Here is a 26,027-nt window from a genome sequence, read left to right as displayed (position 1 = left end):
TGGGCTTTTGTCTTCTCGATGGTTTTAATTTTCGACGTCTTACTCACTGTTTGTTGCTGTTGTTCGACGTCGGAGTCTCCGGATTCTGATTCCGGAACCGAGAATGTTTCCTCTTCGTCGTCGAAACGTTGTTTTGTCGGCGTGGACGCCATTTGTAGACGCCTGGCTCTTCGGTCCCGGAGTGTTTTTCTGGACCGGAAGGCTCGACAGGCCTCACAGGTATCCTCCTTGTGCTCGGGGGACAAGCACAAGTTACAGACCAAGTGCTGATCTGTATAAGGATACTTACTGTGACATTTTGGGCAGAAACGAAACGGGGTCCGTTCCATCGGCTTCGATGTCGCACGCGGTCGGGCCGACCAGGCCCCGATGGGGGAATCGAAGCTACCCCAAAGTCTTCCGATGATCGGTGTCGATGTACCTAACTATCCCGATACCGAACGGAACAATACCGACGCTTTCTTCCGAGATTCTGACTAACTTTCCGAACCGAAACACGGAGCGAAAAGGAATACGTCCGAACCCGACAGCGGAAAAAAACAATCTAAGATGGAGTCGACGCCCATGCGCAATGGAGCCGAAGAGGGAGGAGTCCTTCGGTCCCGTGACCAAAAAAGACTTCTTCGAAGAAAAACAACTTGTAATACTCCGAGCCCAACACCAGGCAGCGGACTGTGCTAAACATGTGTATCTGCAGCAACATATGCCATCGAACAAGTCGTTACCGAAGGTAAGTAACTCGTTCTTCTGATGGATACAACTACCTGTGGATTCCTCACCTAATGAATAGAGTCCCAAAGCAGTACCACTCCCGGTGGTGGGTGCCGAAATGGTCAAACCAAGAAATCCTGCAGCACTGACCGTGCAAAATGGCCGTCCCTTCTGACCTCAGAGTCCAAACAGTAATGTTTCGCAAAAGTGTGAAGGGACGACCAAGTTGCGGCCTTGCAGATGTCGACCACAGGAACACCCCTGGCCAAGGCCGTAGTGGCCGACTTAGCTCTGGTGGAATGAGCTCTAATGCCATCAGGAGGATCCTTCTTTGCCAAAGAGTAACAGATTTTAATGCAAAGAACAACCCACCTGGAGAGTGTTCTCTTGTGGACTGCCTTTCCTCTCCTCTTGCCCACGTATCCGATGAACAGCTGATCCTCCAGCCTGAAGTCCTTCGTTCTATCTATGTAGAAGCTTAACGCCCTCTTTGGGTTCAATCGCTGTAGTCTCTCTTCCTCCTTTGAAGGATGAGGCGGAGGATAGAACGTGGACAAAGTAATTGTCTGGGCCAAATGGAAGGGTGAAACAACCTTCGGGAGGAAAGCAGCCTTGGTCCTCAACACCACCTTATCCCCATAAAAAGTTGTATAAGGGGGTTTTACCGATAAGGCTTGCAACTCACTCACTCTCCTTGCAGATGTTATAGCCACCAGGAAGACTGTTTTAATAACCAAATACCTTAAGGGGCAAGAATGCATCGGCTCAAAAGGGGACCCCATAAGGAAAGTGAGGACCAAGGACAAATCCCATTGAGGCATAACGAATGGTTTTGGAGGATATTTATTTAGAAGACCTTTCAAGAATCTGAGAACAATAGGGGATTTAAACAACAATGGTTGATCTGGAAGACAAATGAAGGCTGACAGGGCAGACAAATAACCTTTAATGGTAGCCACTGCACAACCTTTCTGCGCTAGAGACAGAGCAAAAGACAAAACATCTAACAGATGAGCATGTAAGGGATCAATCTGTCTCTCTCCACACCACATAACAAATTTAGACCACCTATTAGCGTAGATAGATTTAGTGGAGTGTCGCCTGGCCGCTAATATAACATCCACTACATCAGGCGGGAGAGAGAAGGAACTCAGGTTGCCCCGTTCAATCTCCAGGCATGTAGGTGTAGACTCTGGAGGTTGGGGTGTAAAACCTGCCCCTGCGACTGCGAGAGGAGGTCTGCCCTGAGAGGGAGACGGAGCGGAGGGCACAGCGAGAGTTGGAGAAGGTCGGAGTACCACACCCTCCTTGGCCAATCCGGAGCTATTAAGATGACTTGGGCCCGGTCTTGGCGAATCTTCCTCAACACTCGAGGAATCAAGGGTATGGGGGGAAACGCGTAAAGCAACTGGTCGCACCATGTTATCTGAAACGCGTCCCCCAATGCTCCCTGCACCGGATACTGGAGGCTGCAGAATAACGGACAATGTGCGTTCTCCCGAGTGGCAAACAGATCTATCCGAGGAAACCCCCACATCTGGAAGATTAAACAGACTTGATCTGGATGGAGACGCCACTCGTGGTCGGCCGAGAATTGGCGACTGAGACTGTCCGCACGTACATTCAAGACCCCGGCCAAATGATTTGCTACCAAGCAAATCTGATGGTCCTTTGCCCAGGACCATAGCCGAAGAGCTTCTCTGCAGAGAAGGTACGACCCTACTCCTCCCTGTTTGTTTATGTACCACATCGAGGTAGTATTGTCCGTCAGGACCTGTACCGACTGACCACGAAGGGAAGGGAGGAAGGCCTTGAGAGCCAGACGTACAGCCCGTAACTCTAACAGATTGATATGAAACATCTGTTCCTCTGGAGACCAAAGTCCTTTGATCTCCAGATCCCCCAGATGAGCTCCCCACCCTAGAGTGGAAGCATCCGTTATGACCGTGGCCACTGGTGGCGACTGCGCAAACGGCTTTCCTTGCGAAAGATTGTTGCTCGCAATCCACCACTTCAAGTCCACAGCAGCATCTCTGGAGATCTTGACCGCACCTTCTAGATCTCCCTTGTGTTGAGACCACTGCCTTCGGAGGCACCACTGAAGAGCCCTCATGTGCCAGCGAGCATGCGTGACCAACAGTATGCAGGAGGCAAACAGACCGAGCAGGCGAAGGACCTTGAGGACTGGAACTACCGCTCCATTTCGAAACATTGGAACCAATTCCTGAATATCTTGAACCCGCTGAGGCGGAGGAAAGGCTCGATTCAATGTTGTATCCAGTACTGCCCCTATGAACAGGAGGCGCTGAGAGGGCTCCAGGTGAGATTTGGGCACGTTCACCGAAAAGCCCAGGTCGAACAACAACTGGGTTGTTGACTGCAGATGATACGACACAAGCTCCGGGGACTTGGCTTTGATCAACCAGTCGTCCAAGTAAGGGAATACTGCTATCCCCTTCCTTCTGAGCTCTGCCGCAACCACCGACATCACCTTCGTGAAGACTCGAGGTGCTGCAGTAAGACCAAAAGGGAGGACCGCAAACTGATAGTGCTGCGACCCTACCACAAACCGGAGATACTTCCTGTGCGACTTGAGTATCGGGATATGAAAATAAGCATCCTGCAAGTCGACAGACACCATCCAATCTTCTTTGTTCAACGCCAAAAGCACCTGTGCTAGGGTCAGCATCTTGAACTTTTCCTGATTGAGGAACCAATTCAAGATCCTCAGATCCAGGATCGGTCTCAACCGACCATCTTTCTGGGGAATCAGGAAGTACCTTGAGTAACAACCTCGACCCCTTTCCTGCTCTGGAACCAACTCCACCTCGCCCTTTGAAAGGAGGACTTGAACCTCCTGTTCTAGCAAAAGGAGGTGTTCTTCTGAACAATAAAATGGGCGGGCGGGAGGGGGGGCGGAAACTCCCGAAAGGGAAGGGTGTAGCCTTTCTCCACAATACTGATAACCCAAGTGTCCGTTGTAATAGTCTCCCACTTGTGGAGAAAATGCCGTAATCTTCCCCCTACAGGAGAGGAGTGAGTGGGAAATGGTGGAAGCCTAAGGCTGCTTTCCCTGCTGCACCCCTCCAGAGGACGAGGAAGAGGCAGAGTGCTGCTGAGAGGCTCCTCTGGTGCGGGCCCTACCTCTCCCTCTAAATGATCTATAGGGGTGAGAAGAGGCGGGTTGCTGGAATTTCCCCCAAAAGGAAGAGGAGGAAGAGCCACGTCCAAATCCACGAAACCTCCTGAAAAATCTGGAGGAGGTAGAAGAAGGGGCTTGTAGTGCTAATGATTTGGCTGTGGCCCTGCTTTCTTGGAACCTCTCCAGGGCCGAATCTGCCTTGGCCCCAAACAGTTTGTCCCCATCAAACGGGAGGTCCAACAGGGTCGACTGCACGTCCGCAGAGAACCCTGAGTTGCGAAGCCAAGCCTGTCTCCTCGCAACCACAGCCGTGCCCATCGCCCTAGCCACTGAGTCAGTCGTATCCAACCCAGATTGGATAACCTGGGTTGCAGCAGCCTGGGCATCGGAGACGATATTCAAAAGCCCTTGGGGAAGCTCCGTATGTGAAGATGTTATTTCGTCCATAAGTGCATAGATGTACCTCCCCAAGATACATGACGCGTTGGTGGACTTTAACGCCATGCTGCAGGATGAGAATATTTTCTTGGACTGTGAGTCCAACTTCTTGGAGTCTCTATCCCCCGGCACCGTCGGAAAAGATCCAGGCGCAGATTTAGAAGAACAGGAGGCCTGGACCACCAAGCTCTCCGGCGTAGGGTGTCTGGACAGAAAGCCAGGGTCAGATGGTGCAGCCCGATACCTCCTGGCCACAGCCCTATGAACAGCCGAGGAAGATACCGGCTTCTTCCACACCTCCAACACCGGATCAAGCAAAGCCTCATTGAATGGTAAAAGAGGCTCCGCTGCAGTAGAGGCCGGATGCAGGATCTCAGTCAACAAATTCTGCTTCGCCTCCGCTACCGGCAAAGGCAATTCAAGAAAGTTAGCTGCCTTTCTTACCACAGCGTGAAAAGTGGCTGCCTCCTCAGTATACTCCCCTGGAGATGACAAGTCCCACTCAGGGGAAGTATCCAGCCCACTAGCTGTATCCAGTCCATGAAGACCCTCGCCAGAATCCTCTATCTCTCCTTCCTCCAAGACCCGTTGGTATTCCTGCTCCTCTAAGAGACGGAGAGCACGCCTCCTAGAATGTAGCCTCTCTTCAATACGCGGCGTCGACATGGCATCCGCTAAATTCGAGGAACGACGCCGATCGCCGGATCCATCCAACGCCATGTCCGGTGCCACAGGCAGCTTCGACGCCGAGGTAGGAGCCGGATGCAGAGAGGCGCGTCTCGGAGCCTCCGATGGTCCTGTCGGAGTCACTGGTCGAAACCCCGAAGTCGACGGGATGGAAACCTCCGGGGCCGAAACCTCTGGGGCCACTGGAGCGGACACCGGAGTCGACACCGGCGCCGAGCCCACATTCCCTAAGGGGAGAAAGTGCATGAAGGGTGCTGGCCGTAGCGGCGCCGGAGCACCCAAGGTGAAAGCCAACGGCCCCGAAGGACCAGTTGGAGCACCTCCTGGAGCCATCTGCTGAAAGATGGTATACATCGCATTCAAAAATGCGGTATTATCGGCTCCAGGGGCAGGAAAAGCCGGATACTGGGGTGCCTGGATCGAAGGCGACCCCGACGCCAGCCTCGACGTCTGCGACGCCGGAGAGAACACCTGAGGCTGCGTCACTTCAATCACTGAAGATGTCTGCCCAGGCGAAGTCGGCGAAGCCGGAGAAGGCAACGGCGTCGATGGATGTAGAGTGACTGTGGGACTGACCTCCCAAGTCTTACGACGCCGAGCCGAAGGCGACCTCGATCGAGACCTCTGTCTGGAATGGCGCCGTGAATCCCTACGGCGCCGGGAATCTCGATGACGCCGATGAGTCTTCGGCGAGGAGGGCTTCCTATGATGCTTCTTCTCCTTCCTCTTCGACTTCGCCATGAAGAGTTTAGCCTCTCGCTCTTTTAGGGCCTTGGGATTCATGTGTTGGCATGAATCACATGTTGCGACGTCGTGGTCGGAGCTTAAGCACCATAAACAGTCCGAGTGTGGGTCCGTAACGGACATCTTGCCCCCACACTCCCGACAGGGCTTGAAACCAGACTTCCTCTGAGACATAGTAACTCTCAGATAAAAATCACGCAGCAGAAAAACACACTGTAACTTCGAAAGCAACAGTAGCTCCCTCGAAGATAACCGTTTCGAATGCACGGAAAAAAGGGAACTGACGTCGGCGAGGACCTCTTATTGCCTGTATGACATCAGACGGCGTCGCGTGGGCTAGAGTGACGTCCTCGTCGACGTGCAGAGACTAGGAAGAAGATTTCCGTCGAATGCTGGCGCCATGGGAGTATTCATTAGGTGAGGAATCCACAGGTAGTTGTATCCATCAGAATGACTACCTTTTTACCCTGTGACCGATATCGGCAATATTTCCCGAATAGGCATACTGCCTAGAGGGCTCTTGGGCCATTCCCCCATGATGTTGACAGTTGTTAGATCAGCTAGGGCGGAGTTGTGGGGTACGGGAGAGGGCCCACCTCGACTGGAGGACTCATTTAGCAACCATCCCCAGAATACTAGCACAGAGTGTTTTGACCATAAAAGTGGTTCAGACTCCTCAGTTACTACTCTACAGGAGGCCTGTAAGATGGTAGTTATGGGGAAGCTTTAACATACATCTAGGGAAAAAACAGGGATCACAATAGTGAGCTACTGCAGCTGGAACAAGATATTGACTGTCTCGAACGTGATAAGGTGACTTGGCAAGGAGCTCCCCAGATCGAGCTTATCTTGCCTTCTGCCGAAAGCTTCTCGGTTTGGCGCGAATAGGCTGTTTCCACTCCCAGGGAAGTATGTACGAGATGGGAGACTAGGTAGGGAAGCTGCTCTCCTGGCCCCCAAACACACAGACTGGTTGCAGGATTGTTCTTGAACTTTGTACTCTTAGAAGACAGGAAATCAGCGCAACGTTACCCATAGCCCCTGAGTTTTGTTCATACTACTGTACCCTGTTTTACCATCACGCACCTCCCCTTCCCTGAAAGAGACCACCCAATTGTATGAGAACTCCCAAAGAATATCCTCCCAAAGGAAGAGAGCACTAAATTGGGTCTCCCAATTACTGTGGTGGAGATGCAACCAGTAACTGTATCAAGATCCTCAGGTGAACCCTGGGCCCCAATGGCTTTTCCCTGTTGTTCTTCCAAACATACTCCTCCCTGCTCATCCCATATTTACTGGTGCTGTATGACGACATATATGATAAGTGCGAGCTCCCCCACAATTTAAGAGGGGCGATATTAACGGTTATCCTCAAATCTGGAAAGCTTCCTGAGGGGTGTGCCTCTTACTGCCCTATGTTGCTTATAAACATAGAATCTGAAATACTCACCAAAATATTGGTGACAGGGTTGGCAAAGGTGATCCATTCCCTGGCTCATCTGGACCAAAATTACGTCATGCCCAGCAGAAGCACCTGTCTCTGCTGTCTATACCTGGCCTGAAGAGATGACCTTTCAGAGGACAGTACCCTGCAGTGACAGATGTGGAGCACGCCTCTGACACAGTCCGCTGGCCTTTCCTCCTGGCGGTTCTTCAAAAATATGATTTGATCCCCCGTTTCTCTGTTGGATTAAGAGCCTCTACAATGGATTATTAGCAAGGGCCCAAGTTAATGGAATTCTGTCCCCTTCCTTCCCAATACAGTGTGGCGTTAATGGGGATCGCCTGCTCTAGCTGTTGGTATTCGCCTTGGTGATGAAGCCTCTCACAGAGCTGATCAAGCTAGATTCCCAAGTGGGCTGTTTTCAGCAGTGGGGACGTCTAGAGGACAAAGTAATTCTCTACATGCTGATATGGTGCTTTATGTCCAGCGCAATAGGTACACCGGTCCCTGTCTCATGGAAATCTTACATCTTTACGAAGATGCTTCATGCTCAGGGTGAACTGGGGGAAATCCACAATAGTCCTAGTATGGAGAGATGTACTGACTGTTTCGATTTACTCAGGACTTCGGGTGGCGGGACACAGCTTTCTTATCTGGGCATGACAATAGCCTTTATGCAACACATATATTGGGAACTTAATGTACTACCACTATGGCACAAGATTAAGTAAACTTTCAAGGTGTGCCAGTAACTATGGTGAGCTGGCAGCGCTATTCAAGATGGTCTCACTTCCACAATTTTTGTATGTTCTCAAACTTACCCACTTATTCTGCACCCACCCCCTTTTTTTTTCTTTCAAAAGTGCAAGCCCAGATTGGCTCCTTCTGTTTTGGCGAGTAAGAGCCCGAGTGTCATCTGTCAAATGTTCCATGTCATCATATGAAACGGGACTGGGTTGAATGGATGTTAAGCTGTAATACGGTGTGTCCCAATGGTGCCTATTAACGGATGGATGTATGGTGACAGAAACAACCCCACTAGCTGACTAGAGCTCGAAATCACTGACCCACATGAAACACCGAACTTGTTTTATGGTGGGGCCTCCCCCTGCATACTGCTCCAGATCATATGCTTCCACATCCTCAAGTGGCACGCTGCAATGAAATATATTTAATGGCAAGTTAACAGCAGCAAAGCCGTGGTGGCAGGGTACCGGGTTGTCCAAAATGGGCAACCTCTTGGGGTTTGTAAGATGGGACCTAATAGGCAGCTCTAATCTTGAGGATGCGTGGAAGTGCAGCACTATCACAACAATCTAAGACTTGGTGGTGGATTTTCAACTCCATCGTTCGCAATGTTACTGCTATTTGCAGCTTAGGCATGCATTAGATGCCTTCCGAGACAAACTCACAGCTGTCCCAGACTACAACCCTTTGGAGAGATCACTAATATTAGTCACACTTGGTAAAGGAGGAATCTCTAGACCTTATAGATCATTAGTGAACAATTCACCTGACCCTATGCCTTCGCTTAGGGTGTAGTGGGAGGCAGATTTAGGAGCCCTGGTCAATGACGAGTGGATGGAGGCCAACATAGTGCCTCGACTGTTGGCAACATCAATGCATTGTCCTCTTGTTCAAATTAAATATTTTCACAAATTCTACTACCCTCAAAATAGACTTTGGCGAACGGGAAGAACTATCAGCCCACACTGTCTTAGATGTGCTTCATCACCTGGCACCTTCTTCACCACCGTCAGGGAATACCCTGTGATTGCTTATGTTTCAGTACAGGGAGGATCTGGCCTGGCAGTTTGGGCTGGACTGTTCCCATGAGGAGCAGGGTCAAGACTGATTTGTATATGGTTGGGTCCGAATTGAGATGACATGGTGGACAAAAAAACAATGGATTGGAATGTGGCCTGAGTGATTGCCATTGGCTGAGATTAATTCATGCATTCCATCCACCGCCTTGTTGTTTTTGCATTTTCTGCCGTAAGTGCGCCAGGTATGCCCAGATGTGGGTCCCGGGCTCACTGTGCCACTAGAACCAAGCTACACCTGGCTGAAGAGCCCTAACTAGGGCAAAATCGGCTATAGGTTGCTTGTGTTCCGGTTCTAGGCGGACATGGCCTGGCAGTTCAAGCTGGACTGTTCCCATGAGGAGCAGGGTCAAGAATGATTTGCATATGGCTGGGTCCAAAATGGAGGTGGCATGGTGGGCATAAAAGGGATAGATTGGGATGCGACCTGAGCAATTGCTAATGACTGAGATTAATTCAAGCATTCCATCCATCACCTTGTTTTTGCCAATGCCTTTGTGAGCCACCATTACTGGAGGGCTGTTAATGGGCTCCTGGGAGATGTGGTTGTCAAACAGTAGGAACTCAATCCCAAGACAGTACTACTGGGCACTAGTGGCCATAGGATATCTGGTGGCAAAAAGAGGCATAGCTCGCCACTGGTGGGAGGCCCACACCCTGCCAGTCACTGAATGGACTAGCTGAATGGACTACTGTGCCGCCCTTTAAGTACTAGTCTACAAGGCCCGTGGAGCACATATGAAATATTTAAAAATATGGTCTCCCTGGAGACTGGTCACAGTGACTTTGGAGCAAATGGGGGATGCCAGCCAGCTGATGCCGCACTTTATGAGGAGGGGGGAGTGATGAAAATATTGTTCTATGCTATATAATTGCTTCCGTAATGAATACTGAATGGCTTTCATGATAAGACTCCGACAAGACAGTAGCACTGGTTGTGAAACTATGTTCTGCTTATATGGAAAACTGCATAAAATAAGAAGAGTTAATTAAAAAAAAAAAAAAAAAAAAAAAAATGGTACTGGTATGGCAGTACAAAGAAAAAATGAAGGGGACACCCACACAGAGACACTCACAGAAAGGGTCCAATGGTCAGACAGACATAGGATAAAGATGATAGGTGAAACGGTTGTATGATGGAATCACACTGACCACGTCTTTACCATGCATGCCTTTACAGCAAATTTCGTTGTAAAACCATGTGTGATCAAAGGAACATACGTGGTAAATTGTCCCCTGCCCTGCTCCCTTACACCCGAGACCATACTCTGCAATCCCCCCTGCCCCAGCACTTAAAACTGCCCCGCCCTATCCTAAAAACTACCCCAACCCCCTGCCCCCGCCCTGAACCCTAAAACCTACCCTGCCCTAAAAACTACCCTGGACCCTAAAAACTACCCCACTCTGTCTTAAAAATTACCCCGACCCTCCCATCCTGAACCCAAAAACCTACCCTGGCCTGATCTAAAAACTACCCTGACCCTCCCCCCACCCTGAAACCCTAAAACCTACCCTGCCCTGTTATAGAAACTACCTCTAGCCCCCGCTCTGGACTCTAAAACCTACCCGACCCTGTTCGAAAAACTACCTCGACCCCCCCCACCCCTGAACCCTAAAACCTACCCCACCCTGTCCTAAAAACTACCCCAACCCCCCTGAACACTGAAACCTAACCCACCATGTTGTAAAAACTACCTGACCCCCCCAAACCTGTGCTGTCCTAAAAACTACCCCATCCTCCCCCTCCAAACCCAGCCCTACTTACCTCTCTCCTCTGCTCCTTCTGGTTCCACCAGGACAGCTAGATGCGCTCTCTGCCTTCACCACGCATAAGCGTAGTAACGGCATGCGTGCTAAAGGCATGCGTGCTGAACGCACATACGTGGTAATGGCACTGTGGTAAATGCATTGTCCGCATTGTAAGTGATGTTACCCATTTAGAAAGGAACTTACAGAGCAGACAAACACAAGAGAGGGTTGGGGGAGACAGGCGAGTGCAGAAAGGTGTTACATGTTTAGATTCACAAAATTGTTATTTCTAGGAAAGGACCACTTCAGAATGAGACGGTAACACCACACGCAGGAAAGAAGGGGTAGCTCAAAGGGTATGCACACAAAAGAAGGAAAGACACAGTCGAGAGAGTAAGCAGGACAGACACATAATATGAGAAATCAAAGGAGACAGTATAATGGGACTGAAATAGCCGAACTGTGTTTCCATCTTGTTCTCATGTCTAGGTTGGATGAGGGGAGAAGGGGGTGCAAAAAAGACTGATATCTCAGAAAAGAGACAGCTTCAAACTTAAGACCCTTTTTCTTCAAACTTCTGAAAATAAAGTGTGACTGGATTACATTTAAAATATTATCACGCGCAGCCTTATAAACCCACTGGGCAAAATGAATAACAGAGACCGAGAGGAAACAAACACGTTGAAATGGAGCTTCTGAGAAGCCCTCCAAGCCTCCAGTTTCCAGAATGTCCATATTCCTTTGACATATTAGCAATCTCTCCAAATCAGAGTCTGCTACATCGCTCCCTGAAATTGATATAAGTATTGCAAGCTGCCAGTAGCAAGATTACAATGAACCAATGTGAAATGTAGGCCTACAAATATACTGGGAATGACAAGTAGTCTCTGGGGCCAAGAGAGTTTGTACGTGACACCTCGTCTTAAAGTGTAAAGCAGTTTTTGTCTATCCGAAGACAAAGTAAGTTAGAAAAGGCATCTGTGTTCTGCTCACAACACAAGGTGCATTCTAAACACCAAAGTTCAGGTATAATATGTATCCTACTGTGAAAAAAGCCTATCTGTGTTTTCGTCTGACAGTTGCACAGCACTAGATGTCGCTGTACCTATAGACTGTAAACGTTGATCTGCATCCCCCAACCCCAACCCTTTTATGTCAAAATGTATCCACATGCTTGGAATGTTATGACAACTGCAACTAAATTTTTTAATAATAAATATGATGAGGCAATGTGGTGTAGAGTTTCTGATGGTTAGCAGAAGCACTGAACATCTTTAATATTTCTTTATTTATTATGTGGGCTCGTCTTGCGAGCCAACCTTTTGTTTCTCTAGGGGGGATTTTAATTCCAGCACTTCATGAAGTGTTCCCACACACCAGAGGCAAGAAGTGCTCTGCTCAATACACAGAAGACACAGCAAGCAACCGGACACCATTGCTCTGCAACCTGGGAAGCCAAAAGCAGGAGCAGAGCCAACTCCCATCTTCCAAATGTATTTCTGATTCAAGAAGCCAACTGTACGGTTTCATCGTAAACAACGTGTTGTAACAAGTTTAAAGCAAAACCATTTGCAGTGAAATACCTACCTTTGGAAATGTGCTTGACAAACGATGTAGTTCCTCGTGAGACACCACTCACAAAGGCCCCAGGTCCTCGAGTCAGTCCTTCATAGGGAAGCCGGAAGAAATCTGCGATCCCATTTCCAATGCTTCTGACCAGACTGGCTGGACTTCCCAAAATGTCCAATGATCCGACGACCCAGCCTAAAGAAGGGCAAAGGAGTGTGACAGTTTACATTTTGGCTGTACCCTGGAGAAAGCCTGGCACTTGTTGCTCTAAAAAGTGACACGCTCTTCTTGCAATGCATTTCTCAAGATAAAAATTGAACGATCGTGAGTTCCTCTAGAAGAAAATACAGAAAATAACTCATTCTGCATGACTTTAAACATGGCATCCCTTTGAACTGAGCAAATCAAAGCAATCTCCTTGGCAACCCCAAAAAATAGCTTTTGAACAAGTTCCTCTCATGAGCCTCGTGTATGATCTAAAAACAGCACCAAAAACTAGGGTTAAGGCCTGTAGTTTCAAAGATAAGGTAGAAGACTTTCAGACTTTGAAAAGTCCAAAAACGCTGCCCTTCTACATACACCACCCACAATATTCTTACAATGTCTCTTCATCTTTCTAAACTTTGTAGAATGATTTTCTTTTCTATTTCGATATGTGACAGGTCACTACCCAGTCCCTCGAATTTCCCAGCCACTCAGTGGCCATCTGGTTGCCTACCTTGGTGTTTGCTCTCTTTTCATCATCCTCCTATACTTGAGAACCAATAGTCTCAAGAAATCAAGAGCATCATGTCGGTTTTAATAATTATCTTATGGAAGAGCGGGTCACATGACTCCTGGCACAACTTGCTTCAGGCTTAGTCAAGTAAACTCACTCTAGGTGGTACTTAAAAGTTTTCTGGTCAGAAAGGTTTAACCAGACATACATTTACATTGAGAATCTGATGTAGCACAACCCATATACCTGTAAAGTAATAACAAATAAAAACAGGACATGGCGGGCATAGTCAGAAAACATTTTCCACAGGCCAAAACAGAAGCAAATGTATATTTCAACATTGTGGGAACTTGCAAATATATATAAAATGAACCAAAAAATGTCTTGCTTGGTGCAATATTTAGGACTAAGACGGCAAAAAGGTTGAGAAATACTTTGCCATTTCAGTTTCCCTGTGAAAAGCCTCACTTGATGTCAGGCCCTTATGTTTAGTGCAAAGGAGTTGCAGTTTCACATAATGTTGTTAAATGTCCCTAGAATTAGAAAAGTCTGTGTTGAAAAAAGTAGAAGTGTTTCATACTCACCTGCTCTGAAAAGGGCTCCAGCTGCATAATGCATGGCAAGGACATGGATGAGCTGCCTGGCGGTGGTGAAGACGGGCCCTCGTTCAAACACAGAGAAGGACAGTGGGGTGTGATCGGAGGCAATATACAGCTTAAGGGAGGCGTGGATGCTGACCAACAAGTTCACAGGGTGCACCGTCAACTTGCTCAACTTCACTGGGCTGACCAAGGCTAGTGCATGCTGTTTGACCTGCTCTGGAAGGATCTTACTGGCAGCGATACCTGAAGCACGCACTGAGTAGTTGCTTACTTTGTTGTCTGGGAGGTAGGTGTCAAACAAAGTTTTAATGTAGTAAACAAATGTGTCCTCCACATACAATCTAGCTGGTTTCAGTTCAAATGTGAGTTCATTAACATCAAATATAGAGTTCTGGTCTTTTGAAAGAGTAATGCACAGTTTCAAAAAACTGTTTTCCTTGTACTCTTGCAGTTCCTTCATGGATATTACAAAGTTGCTCACTTTCAGCCACGTTGCGTTCTCGTTTTTTTCCTCCTGGCACACCAGGACGGCAAAGTGAAAGTTGGATTTGTTGTACAGTTGGTTGTCCAGCTGCAAGTCCCCACAGTACACCTCCAGGCTATAAAAGTGGGGAAGACCATCGGCGTTCTCTGTCTGGAACTCCCTCGATGGATGCTTCAGGTAACTGGTCACTGGCGCCAGGTGGAGGAAAACATTGTCCAACGTCAGCCGCAAAAGTTCAGAGGCCATTTTGTAGTTCGTTACATCGTCATATATTGCCAGGCTCAGCTCTGTGATGAACACTTTGAACACAAGGCTCTGTTCCTCGGACCTGTGGGAAAGGAAGAACAAATAGCTCCACTTGAAACTTGTTTAATTCATTGAAACAGCATGCCCTTTCCCCAACACGTATGGTGGCAAATAACCCACATGGGCATGACAAATACAGGTGGAAATGTGCTCTTTCCTTCAATCAACTGACCCTCAGTTGCATATGCAGTCTACTTTTGGTATGGTAGTGCGATCAGCAATTACGATAAAGGATCCACTAAATGTCTTACTCCACCTCATCCATGCCACATTTCCACTTAATTGTGAACAAGATTAAGCTTTTCTTTTAAAGATCATTAGTTGCAAATACTAAAGTCAAAACCAACCTTCAACTCTGAAAAACAACAGTCCCCATCGCAAAAAATGACAGTCTCTGCATGCCTGGCCGCCATCGGTCACAAATAACTAACAAATGAGGTCCTGAGTACTGTCGATGGGCGATTCTCCTTCGCTATTAATATTTAATGGAGAGGGCCGGAGCATTTCAGCTCCCTTCTCATGGGGAGCCTGCCAGGGATACCGGGAACACGGAGTGCTACAGGCCCGTGGTTCACTGGTACTGTAGAAATCCCACAGCAGAGGCAGCAAGAGCAGTTTAAAAGCGCACCATTTTATTAGACTGTTGATATAGTTCAAACGATGCTCTGAAATGTTCTTTTTCTTAGCCATGGCCCTTCTGTTTATTTTAGGAGGTTGTCGGTGTTTACTAGAGTTCGACATGACCTCAGAGGGGGACTGTCGTGTCCTACGGTGATTCACAAAAGTGAGTATGCCGGATAAACACTTGACACAGACTCATGCAGCAAACCATTAAGGCTGATCTCATAGGTCACTTTGCACCTCAGGGCCCTGTCTCTCCACAGCAGTCTCATCATCTATGTCGGGCACGTACCGGTTCAAGCCAGTGAGGACCGGTCCCGCTCTTCCTTCGGGCGCCAGGGTCATCACCACCGTCCCGCAGTGATGATCAACGTCCACGTACACGTAGCCGTAGCCAATGAGGAACACAATCTGCAGACACAAAGCAAGAACTCCTCGTAAACTGCACAAAGCAGAGACAGCTTTGGGCTTAGACCCGTTAAGTAGCACACATGGCAGCTAATTCTTCAGGCGTGGGTGGGATACGGGTACAATAAGTTCGAGGAGCAGGAATGTAGAGAGTTTGGGAGACAGGTCGAGGGTGCAGGAGATGAGTAGACAGAAGCCCGGGTGACATGCAGGGAACAGACGGGGACACAGGCGCAGTGACGCGACAAAGGGCAGTGGCACACGAGCTGAGCGATGGAGAAAACACTGGTAAATACTCCCAGGACACAGGGAAAGTGAGGCACACACTGAGAAGGGGAGGTCGAGAGAGCCCCTGAGAGAAAACCATTAGAAAACATTAAGAGGAGATGGAGGGGCAGGGTGGTGAGGAGGGGGTTCTGCAGGAGACAATGAATGGGAGGCACACCTAAAACAGGTCAAGTCTCATAATTTAGTGGGTTGAAATGAGCATCAACAGACCCTCGAAATTTCAAACGCTCACTTTGCCTTCATTTACGGACATATTATGCACGTTTCCCTGCTGTCCTCGAAACAATAAATTTTGGCGAAGCGTAAATTCATCCTTCGGGGCACTCAATAACAGGTGTTTATTGTTACCCAAATCAATGTTATCAACCACGGAAGGATGAAAGGTGAGTGGACCTGCTGGGATTGACAAGCAGAGTTACAGTGAATATGTAGCTGCTAGGCTTGGTTAGTAAAGAACACCTTTCTACCACCATGCTTCTGGTATTACGCAAACAGAAGACATGATAGTTATATAAACAATGTCTGTTTTTACAAAAAGCTTGCCTTAACCCGTTAAGTGCGGGTCACAACCAGTGGCCGACACCAGGGAGGGGGACACAACCGAGGATTTATTATTTTTTTAAAAAAACGGGAGACACAGAAGCTCTTCCGTGTCTCCCCTTACCCCCCACCTGCCCCTTTGTGACGTCGCACGCCGCGCTGACGTCTGCTCCGATGGGGAAAACTGCCCCAAAAACGGCCTTCCTGAATGTGTTTCCTGGCCCTCAATCACAGCACAGATGCGATCGACGGCCAGGAAACACTACTAGACACCAGGGATTTCACTTGGGGGGGAGGAGGGGGGAGTGGCAGCACCCTCACAAAACGGAGGTAGGTGTCCCCTGGGGGGGTCACCATCGCACTTCCCCCAGGGCTAAATAAAATAAAAAATAGAGAACTTGACAGGGGGGTCGCCCGTGGGCAGGGCGAACCCCTTGTGGGGGCAATATGTTTTTTTTAGTAGTTGTAGGGTTTAAACGAAACCCTACAACTACTAAAAAAAATATATATATATATATATATATATATATAAATAAATAGATATATCTATCTACATGGATATATCTATATATATATATATATATATATATATGGATATAGACCTATATATATAGATCTATATGTAGATATATCTATGTAGATAGATATATCTATATAGAGATAGATCTACATATATATTGATCACTTTTGTCAATGCATGTGTGGTTTCCCTGGGGGCTGCGATCGGCCCCCAGGAAAACCAGACCCACATATAAAAGTGATCTATATATATATTCTATATATATATATATATATCATATATATATATATATTTGCCACCAGTTGCCTTGCAGTTGCAGCTTGCGTCTTCAAAGCAATGCACATACTTCAACTGACGCATTTCAACTGTAGCTTTTAGGCAGCAATGAAAAAGTCAAGTAAGTATTGTGAAAAGGATCAGACTTTTGTCTAGTGGCAGTTTTAGTGCCATAAAGAAGCACAGAAGGTTTACATGCCTACTGCTAAGAGCAAATGTTATGTAAATAGCTGAATACATTAGTAAAGTCAGCCATTACCTGCGCTATAATACAAATTAAATGTATGTGCGGGGTGGAGGGCGGCTATGGAGAGATGAAGGGCACTTTTGCTGGGTGGTAATGAGGGAATCCGAGGAGGAGGGAGTGGGAGCACCAATAATGATTGTTGGACTGGGCGCAGGAGGTGCTAAAGACTGTGACGAATGGTATGTGACAAGGTGTTTGAGTGTCTTGAAAGAACGTGCTGATTGAGGGAAGAAGCGCAGGTAAGGTGGCCTCTACTGTTGCACGTAACACACACACACCAGCAATTTTGTGACTGCCTACGTAGGCTAATGTTTTAAATCAACAGTTTAGCCAATGGCAGAGATGGCATCTTGATGGATGACTGCTGCTGATGCTGCCGCGTGACAGCTCTGACATAGGATCAGAGACTGAGATAGCAGATGTCCCATTGGATAAATCCTCTTCCAGTAAATTATGAGAGAGGTGATGAGGACAGTACTGCTGTCCCTTCGCAAGCACAGTCTGTGTAACAGGGCAATAGTGGGTTAGCCCAACCCAGAGAGCAGGTAAATGCGGCGGCAAGCACAGAGAGGGTGCTCTCTTGGGAGCTCCCCAGTTTAGTTCAGCCCCAAATTCCACCGCCCAAATCGTATTGTGGAGATATCAAAATTATCTATCACAAAACAAAATGGTTTTGTAAGGCAGGCACCTGTGTTTTTGGTCTTGGGTTTGGCGGCCATATAGGGAAACATACTAAACCCAAACATTTCTGGAAACTAGACATCCGGGGGAGTCCACAGAGGTGTGACTTGTGTGGATTCCTCAAAGTTTTCTCAGCCAGAATACCCTGCAAATCTGAAATGTTGAATAAAAACTCTGTTTTTCTTGCATTTCTGTCACACGAACTACAGGAATATGCTGGGATCCACGAAATTCCTACCACCCAGTGATTCCTGACCTGTCCTGATAAAAACACTACCCCACTTGAGTGCCTATACCTAGTGCCTGCGTCAGGAATGGATCACTCCACGGTCAACAGTTGCCTCACGTAAGGACCAACATTGACCGTTGTGTGATCTATTCCTGTAGCGGGCACTAGGCCTACCCACCCAAGTGAGGTGCCATTTGTATCGGGAGACTTGGGGGGAATGCTGGGTGGAAGGAAATTTGCGGCTCCTCTCAGATTCCAAATGTGAGGAAAATTGTTTTTTTTTCCAAATATTGAGGTTTGCAAAGGATTCTGGTTAACAGAACCTGGTGAAAGCCCCACAAGTCACCCCATCTTGGATTCCCTAAGTGTCTAATTTTAAAAAAATGCACAGGTTTGGTAGGTTTCTCTAGGTGCCAGCTGAACTAGAGGCCAAAATATACAGTTAGGCACTTTGCAAAAAACAACTCTGTTTTCTTTAGGAAAATGTGATGTGTCCACATTGTGTTTTGTGGCATTTCCTGTCGCAGGCGCTAGGCCTACTCACACAAGTGAGGTACCATTTTTATCGGGAGACTTGGGGGAACGCTGGGTGGAAGGAAATTTGTGTCTCCTCCCAGATTCCAGAACTTTCTGTCCCCAAAATGTGCGGAAAAAGTGTTTTTTTTTGGCCACATTTTGAAGTTTGCAAAGGATTCTGGGTAACAGAACCTGGTGAGAGCCCCACAAGTCAGCTCATCCTGGATTCCCCTGGGTGTCTAGTTTTCAAAAATGCGCAGGTTTGGTAGGTTTCCCTAGGTGCCGGTTGAGCTAGGCACTTTGCAAAAAACACGTCAGATTTCAATGTAAAAATGTGATGTGTCCATGTTACCTTTCCTGTCACGAGCAGTAGGCCTACCCATGCAAGTGAGGTACCATTTGTATCGGGAGACTTGGGGGAACACAGAATAGCATAACAAGTGTTATTGCCCCTTGTCTTTCTCTACATTTTTTCCTTCCAAATGTAAGACAGTGGGTAAAAAAGACGTCTATTTGAGAAATGGCCTGTAATTCACATGCTAGTATGGGCACCCCGGAATTCAGAGATGTGCAAATAACCACTGCTTCTCAACACCTTATCTTATGCCCATTTTGGAAATACAAAGGTTTTCTTGATAACTATTTTTCACTCTTTATATTTCAGCAAATTAATTGCTGTATACCCGGTATAGAATGAAAACCCATTGCAAGGTGCAGCTCATTTATTCGCTCTTGGTACCTAGGGATCTTGATGAACCTACAAGCCCTATATATCCCTGCAACCAAAAGAGTCGAGCACACGTAAAGGTATATTGCTTTAAAAAATCTGACATTGCAGGAAAAAGTTACAGAGTAAAACGTGGAGACAAATGGCTGTTTTTTTCAGCTCAATTTCAATATTTTATTTATTTCAGGTGTTATTTTCTGTAGGAAAACCCTGTAGGATCTACACAAATGACCTTTTGCAGAATTCAGAATTTTGTCTACTTTCCAGAAATGCTTGGCTTTCTGGGATCCAGTATTGGTTTCACTGCCATTCCTGTCACTAACTGGAAGGAGGCTGAAAGCACCAAAAATAGCAAAAACGAAGTATGTCCCAGTAAAATGCTAAAATTGCGTTGAAAAATGTGGTTTTCTGATTCAAGTCTGCCTGTTCCTGAAAGCTGGGAAGATGATGATTTTAGCACCACAAACCCTTTGTTGGTGCCATTCTCAGGGGAAAAAACACACGCCTTCTTCAGTAGCCCTTCTTTCCCATTTGTTTGAAAAAAACGAAATTTTAGCTGTATTGTGGCTCATTTCTTGGTCTTCTCCAGGGGAACCCACAACCTCTGGGTACCTTTAGAATCCCTAGGATTTTGGAAAAAAAGGACGCAAATTTGGCGTGGATAGCTTATGTGGGCAAAAAGTTATGAAGGCCTAAGCGCGAACTACCCCAAATAACAAAAAAAAAGGCTCAGCACTGGGAGGGAAAAGGCCCAGCAGCTAAGAGGTTAAATCAGATCATTCACTACACCCTTTTTCCATTTGTCTCTCCACCCATATTCACATTGCATGTTCTTATAGAACACCTAGCCCACCCCTCTTTCGAAAATCCATCGGAATCTCCAAGAACACTTCTCTTCTCGCCTCCTCCTCGTGTACTTACGAGCCCCTTCATCTTCACCATCATGCCAGCCTCTCTAAGATGCTCATATGTTATTTGATGCCTCCTTGGTTAACACTACTACAATTTCATTGTGCTATTTACAGCGCTCTGATGCTTTTCCGAGATCTTCTCAGATATATATATATATATATATATATATGTAAACAATAAAGGGATGACTTTTCTGCTAGTTGGGACAAGGATCTGTGTAATTTAGCTTGTCATTCTGAGAATAGACTCCCTCTCATAGTTGAATTACAAAATAAAGGGACCGCCATAAAAATAGTAAGGAAAAATTAATGCTAGTAAGCGGAAATGTACCCTTAGAACATTTGGTAGGAGTAGAAGGAACCAAATCACAAAATAATGGGAAACGTCCTAAACAACGAGTTGGGAACAACGCAGACGTTTTCCACGCAAGTGTAACCACGGTTGCTGGAACAACGACTGCCTTTTTCTGTGCCTTAACCATGCATGTGCTGAACTACGCGTATGCGTGGTTAAGGCCCAGAAAAAGGCAAAGTAGATCGGGAGAGGACGCGGTGAGGTAAGTGAGGATAGTTTTTATGGGTGGGGTGTGGAATAAGGGCTTGGGGTGTGTGGGGGGTATGGGGCATTTTTTTAGGGTTGGGGCGGTTGGAATTTTTAAATTCATTATTTTAGGGTAGGGCTTTGGGTGGGGGAGTTGCGCTATTTTTGTTTTTCAATTTTCAGGGGGTGGGAATGGATTAAGGGCTTGGGATGGGTGTGGGGGGGGAGAGCTATGTTTTTTTTTTTTTTTTAGGGCCAGGGGTGGGCAGATTTGGGTATTTTAGGGTGGGGGAAGGGGGTACCTCAATGTTTTTTTTTTAACGTTTTAGTGGTGGGGTTGATTAAGGGCTTGGGTTGGGTGGGGGGTTGGGCTAATTAATTTTTTTTGGGGGGCAGGGGTTGGGTATTTTAGGGTTGGGGTCGCTTTTTTGGTTCGATGGATAAAGGTGGAATAAGGGCAGGGGGTGGGTTCTGGGTTTTGGGCATTTTAGGGTAGGGGGTCACACTACCTTTTTTTCAGATTTTAGGGATGGGGTGGATTAAGGGCTTGGGGTGGGTGGGGGGTTGGGCTAATTAATTTTTTTAGTGGCAGGGTAGGGTATTTTAAGGTAGGGGTCACCCTTTTTTTTTTTAGGTTTTAGGGGTGGGGTGGACTAAGGACTTGGGGTGGGTGGGGGGCAGTTGGGTATTTTATGGTGGGGGGGTCGCACTATTTCTTTTTTTTAGGTTTTTGGGGTGGGGTGGATTGAGGTCTTCGGGTGGGGGGTTGAGCATTTTAGGGCAGGGGTTGCACTTTTTTTTAATTTATTTTTTAGGTTTTAGGGGTGGGGTGGATTAAGGATTTGGGCTAATTTATTTTTTTTAGGGGCCGTGGCGAGGGAGTCGGATATTTTAGGGTAGGGGGTGGCGCTATTTTTTTTATTTTTATTTATTTTTAAGGTTTTGGGGTGGGGTGGAATAAGGACTTGGGCTAATTTTTTTTTTTAGGGGCCATGGCGAGGGGGTTGGGTATTTTAGGGTAGGGGTGGCTCTATTTTTTTTGTTTTAGGTTTTAGGGGTGGTAGTGAATGAAGGGCTTTTTGGGCATTTTAGGGTGGGGGTCACACGCTTTTTTTTTTGTACGTTTTAGGGGTGGGGTACTTTTGAGCCACAAGGCGGGTGGTATGATAGAACCACGCATGCTGTGCCCACACTTGCCTTTACTAGGCATGCTTTTACAGCGAAAAAGCGTTGTAAAGGCATGCGTGGTAACAACGCAGTTGTTGTTCCGACCGTGTTAAGGCATGCGTAGATCCATCATATATTCCAAAATAATTGATGAGCCATTAGAACTGCTTTAAAAAGTCATGTGCCTGCGAAGGAAGGCACTGCATCTCACCAACTTCAGTGATTTTTATCGAGCACACAAGACAATAAAGATTGATTCACTGCAAGGAAACGTATTTCTAGACGTTTTAGTAACAACTGAACTCAAAGGGTTTGAGATGTCACTAAAAATGACAAGAGTATAGTTAGTTTATGGAAGAACATGGCCTCAACAAATTCAAGGAGTTAAATATGCTGACTAGGGAAGCTCATGGGCTCCAGCTAATGAAAGATATGCTTGGTTCTCTCTAGGACAGAAAACCCTCTTTCTTCTTTCCTGCACACGTTCAGTCACATTTAAGGGGAGTATCTGGTATTTGCTATAATCCAGCCGAGGAGCTGTAGTCTACTTCTGCTCGACTGCACTCTAACAGGCACCTCATAAAAAAGTTATTCAAGAAGATAGCAGATAGATTGGTACTTAAAAGAAGCAGTCGGTTGGAACCCTGACATCACTCTACCGGTAACTAGTAAATGATAGACTAAGATCCTATTTGTAGGTGAAGGGTATGCTAGATACATTGTCCATACAGCCAGCACCTGGGCGAAATGATTGCCATTAAGCATCCAAGGTTGACAACAGAGAAGAGAAGTGGTGGCAACACGTAAGTTCGCTGAGACAAATCAAACATTAGTGTGTTAGGCCTCCATGGGTCGCTTTCATCACCTTCTCTTTCACCAAAAAGTACATCTACAGAAAAACAACTAATAGCACAGAAACAGAATAAAACTTTGTCTTGAGTGGCTTTTTTGCTCATCCAACCGAAGCCCAGTACAGAAAACTGAGCTTCTCAAGAGGAGGCAAATCCTGCAGAGTCCAGGGACTCCACAGTAACCTGTGCTCCATATGATCATTAGCATAGACAAGAACCACCTATACTTCAGAAAGGAACTAAAACACCAACTTGGCTACATATACTACGCAACCATTCTTTCAAGCCAGAAAACGTGTGGTGATTTTGTTTTCAGGATACAGGTAGCCAACCTTGTTTATTTCTTCTTCACCAGCACCTGCTACAGTCATTTACTATGTACACAATGGATTATGTTGAGTGCATTAATGGCCTTTTTACTGCATGCTGGATCTCCCGCAGCCACTACCGTGAAGGTCATCTTGGACAGAAATATTAGGACATGCGAGTATCTCAGTATAGTATTTAGGTGGACCAAGGCAACAGGTGATGCTTTTTATTATTATTGGCACATAGGTTAGCTACATGCTTGATCTATATTAGATGACCAGATACCACGATTAACCTTGTTGTCTTTTGACATTGATTTTCTTTTTAAAATTTAAATTTTCTTTGGGGGGGGGGGGGGGGGTTAATGTATTGTAGCCCAGGCCCCAATGGGCGGCATACAGCTTACAGAGTAGTAGGAATATGTCCAATGCATGCATAGTTACACAACACATGCAAGACCTTTAACATTGTTCCGTGGGTACATGAAGTGCACATTTTTACTTTTTTTGTGTGCACATTTTAACGTTTTGGGCACAAACTACAGATACGTATTTTCATAAAGTCAGGTTAATGCAATAATGCATCATTTGTTAACTATATGCACTTAATCTAATGCCTTACTGTGTGATCCATGCAAGATACAAGTCCTCCAATCACAATTAGTGGGTACCAGGAAATTAGCATTCTTCAATCAATCAATCAATCAGGGATTTGTAAAGCCCACTACTCACTGAGAGGGTCTCAAGGTGCTGAGGAGGGAAGGGGGAGAAGGTGGGGCAGAGGTGCTGCTACTGCTCGAACAGCCAGGTCTTTAGAAGTTGCCTGAAGGTAAGGAGGTCTTTGGTCTGGCGCAGGTGGGTGGGAAGAGTGTTCCACGCTTTGGCGGCGAGGTGTGAAAATGATCTACCGCCGGCTGTAGTTCTGCGGACGCGTGGTTCGGTTGCGAGGGCGAGTTCAGTGGAGTGGAGATGCCTGGGTGTAGAAGAAGAGTTGTTTGTTGAGGTATTCTGTTCCGGTCTTGTGCAGTGCATTGTGAGCGTGGGTGAGGAGTTTGAAGGTGAGTCTCTTGTTGACTGGGAGCCAGTGCAGGTTTTTCAGCTTGTCTGTGATGTGGCAGTGGATGTCCAAGACGAGGCGTGCGGAGGCATTCTGGATGCGTTGCAGTCTTTTCTGGAGTTTGGCCGTGGTTCCTGCTTAGAGGGCATTGCCATAGTCCAGTTTGCTGCTTACGAGGGCTTGGGTGTCTGTTCTTTTGGTTTCGGTGGGTATCCATTTGTAGATCTTTCAGACCATGCGGAGGGTGTTGAAGCAGAAGGAGGAGATGGCGTTGACTTGCTGGGTCCTGGATAGTGAGGGGTCCAAGATGAATCCTAGGTTGTGTGCGTGGTCAGCAGGAGTCGGAGCAGTTCTGAGAGTGGCAGGCCACCAGGAGTGCGGAGGGGTGGAGCCTAAGATAAGGGCTTCCGTCTTGTCCGAATTGAGTTTGAGGCAGCTTCTCTTCATCCATTCGGCGATGGCCTTCATTCCTTTGTGGAGGTAGGTCTTGGCGGAGTCCTTGGTGAGGGAGAGGATCAGCTGGGTGTCATCGGCGTATGAGATGATGTTGAGGTTTTGGGATCGGGCGATGTTAGCGAGCGGGGCCATGTAGACGTTGAAGAGGGTCGGCTGAGGGACGAACCCTGGGGTACGCCGCAGATGATTTTGGTGGCCTCTGAGCAGAATGGGGGTGAGGCGGACTCTCTGCCCGTGCGAAAGGAGGTGACCCAGTCCAGGGCTCTGTCGCGGATTCCAGAACTGCTGAAGGGTGAGCGTAGAGTGTGGTGGCAGACAATGTCGAATGCAGCCAAGAGGTCAAGGAGGATGAGGGCCGCGGTTTGACCGCTGCCCAGTATGGTTCTGATGTCGTCGGTGGCGGCGGTGAGGGCGGTTTTGGTGCTGTGGTTGCTGCAGAATCCGAATTGGGAAGGGTCCATGGTGCGGTTCTCCACTAGGAAGCGGGTTAGTTGTCTGTTGACGGCCTTCTCAATGACTTTTGCCGGGACGGGGAGCAGGGAGATAGGCCGGATGTTCTTGAGGTCCTTTGGGTCTGCCTTGGTTTTTTTTGAGGAGGGCGTTGATCTCAGCATCTTTCCAGCTCTCCGGTCGAAGGAGCTATTGATGATCTTCGTAGTTGGGGTGCGATGACGGAGCTTACTTTGTTGAGGATGTAGTGAGGGCAGGGGTCAGATGGAGAGCTGGAGTGGATGGTGTTCATGATTTCGATGGTGTCGTTGACGGGGGTCTAGGAGAGCAGGAGGATGGTCAGAGGTGAATCTGTGGTGTTGGTGGTTGCCGGGGGGTCCGGGTGCTGAAGCTGCTGTGGATGTCTGCAATCTTGCGGTGGAAGTAGGAGGCTAGGGAGTCGCAGAGCTCTTGGGAATGCGGGATGTCGTTGACATTAGAGCTGGGGTAGGAGAGTTCCTTCACGACGTTGAAGAGCTCCTTGTGGCTGTGTGCGTTGTTGTGGATTTGGTCTCTGAAGGCAGTTCTTTTGGCAGCTCGGATGAGTTGGTGATGTCTGCGGAAGGCGTTTTTGAAGGCTGTGTGGTTGTCCAGAGTCTGATCTTGGCGCCACTTTCTTTCGAGTCTTCGCCAGCTTTGCTTAGATTTGTGGAGGTCAGCGGTAAACCAGAAGACATTTCTGTTGGTGCGTCTATTGGAGGGGTTCTTGATTGGGGCGAGAGTATTGGCGCAGGTGTTGACACATGGCCTGAAGTTGCAGGAAGCTGCATCAGTGTC

The 26,027-nt window shown here is 47.3% G+C and overlaps 1 protein-coding gene across 3 annotated transcripts in view; it reads right to left on the bottom strand.

Moving 5' to 3' along the window:
• VPS13B (vacuolar protein sorting 13 homolog B) overlaps positions 1–26,027 on the bottom strand; it is a 2,423,697-nt gene that overhangs the window by 71,504 nt on the left and 2,326,166 nt on the right. For all 3 annotated transcript variants that reach the window (XM_069220546.1, XM_069220545.1, XM_069220547.1), the window contains exons 55-57: positions 15,331–15,449; positions 13,610–14,439; positions 12,326–12,502 (exon numbers count right to left, since the gene is read on the bottom strand). In XM_069220546.1, coding sequence (XP_069076647.1) covers positions 12,326–12,502; positions 13,610–14,439; positions 15,331–15,449 — 1,126 coding nt within the window. The remainder of the gene's footprint in view (positions 1–12,325; positions 12,503–13,609; positions 14,440–15,330; positions 15,450–26,027) is intronic.

The sequence above is a fragment of the Pleurodeles waltl genome, chromosome 2_2, assembly GCF_031143425.1.
Source record: "Pleurodeles waltl isolate 20211129_DDA chromosome 2_2, aPleWal1.hap1.20221129, whole genome shotgun sequence".
NCBI lineage: Eukaryota > Metazoa > Chordata > Amphibia > Caudata > Salamandridae > Pleurodeles > Pleurodeles waltl.
This window is presented reverse-complemented; position numbering and strand designations above follow the sequence as displayed.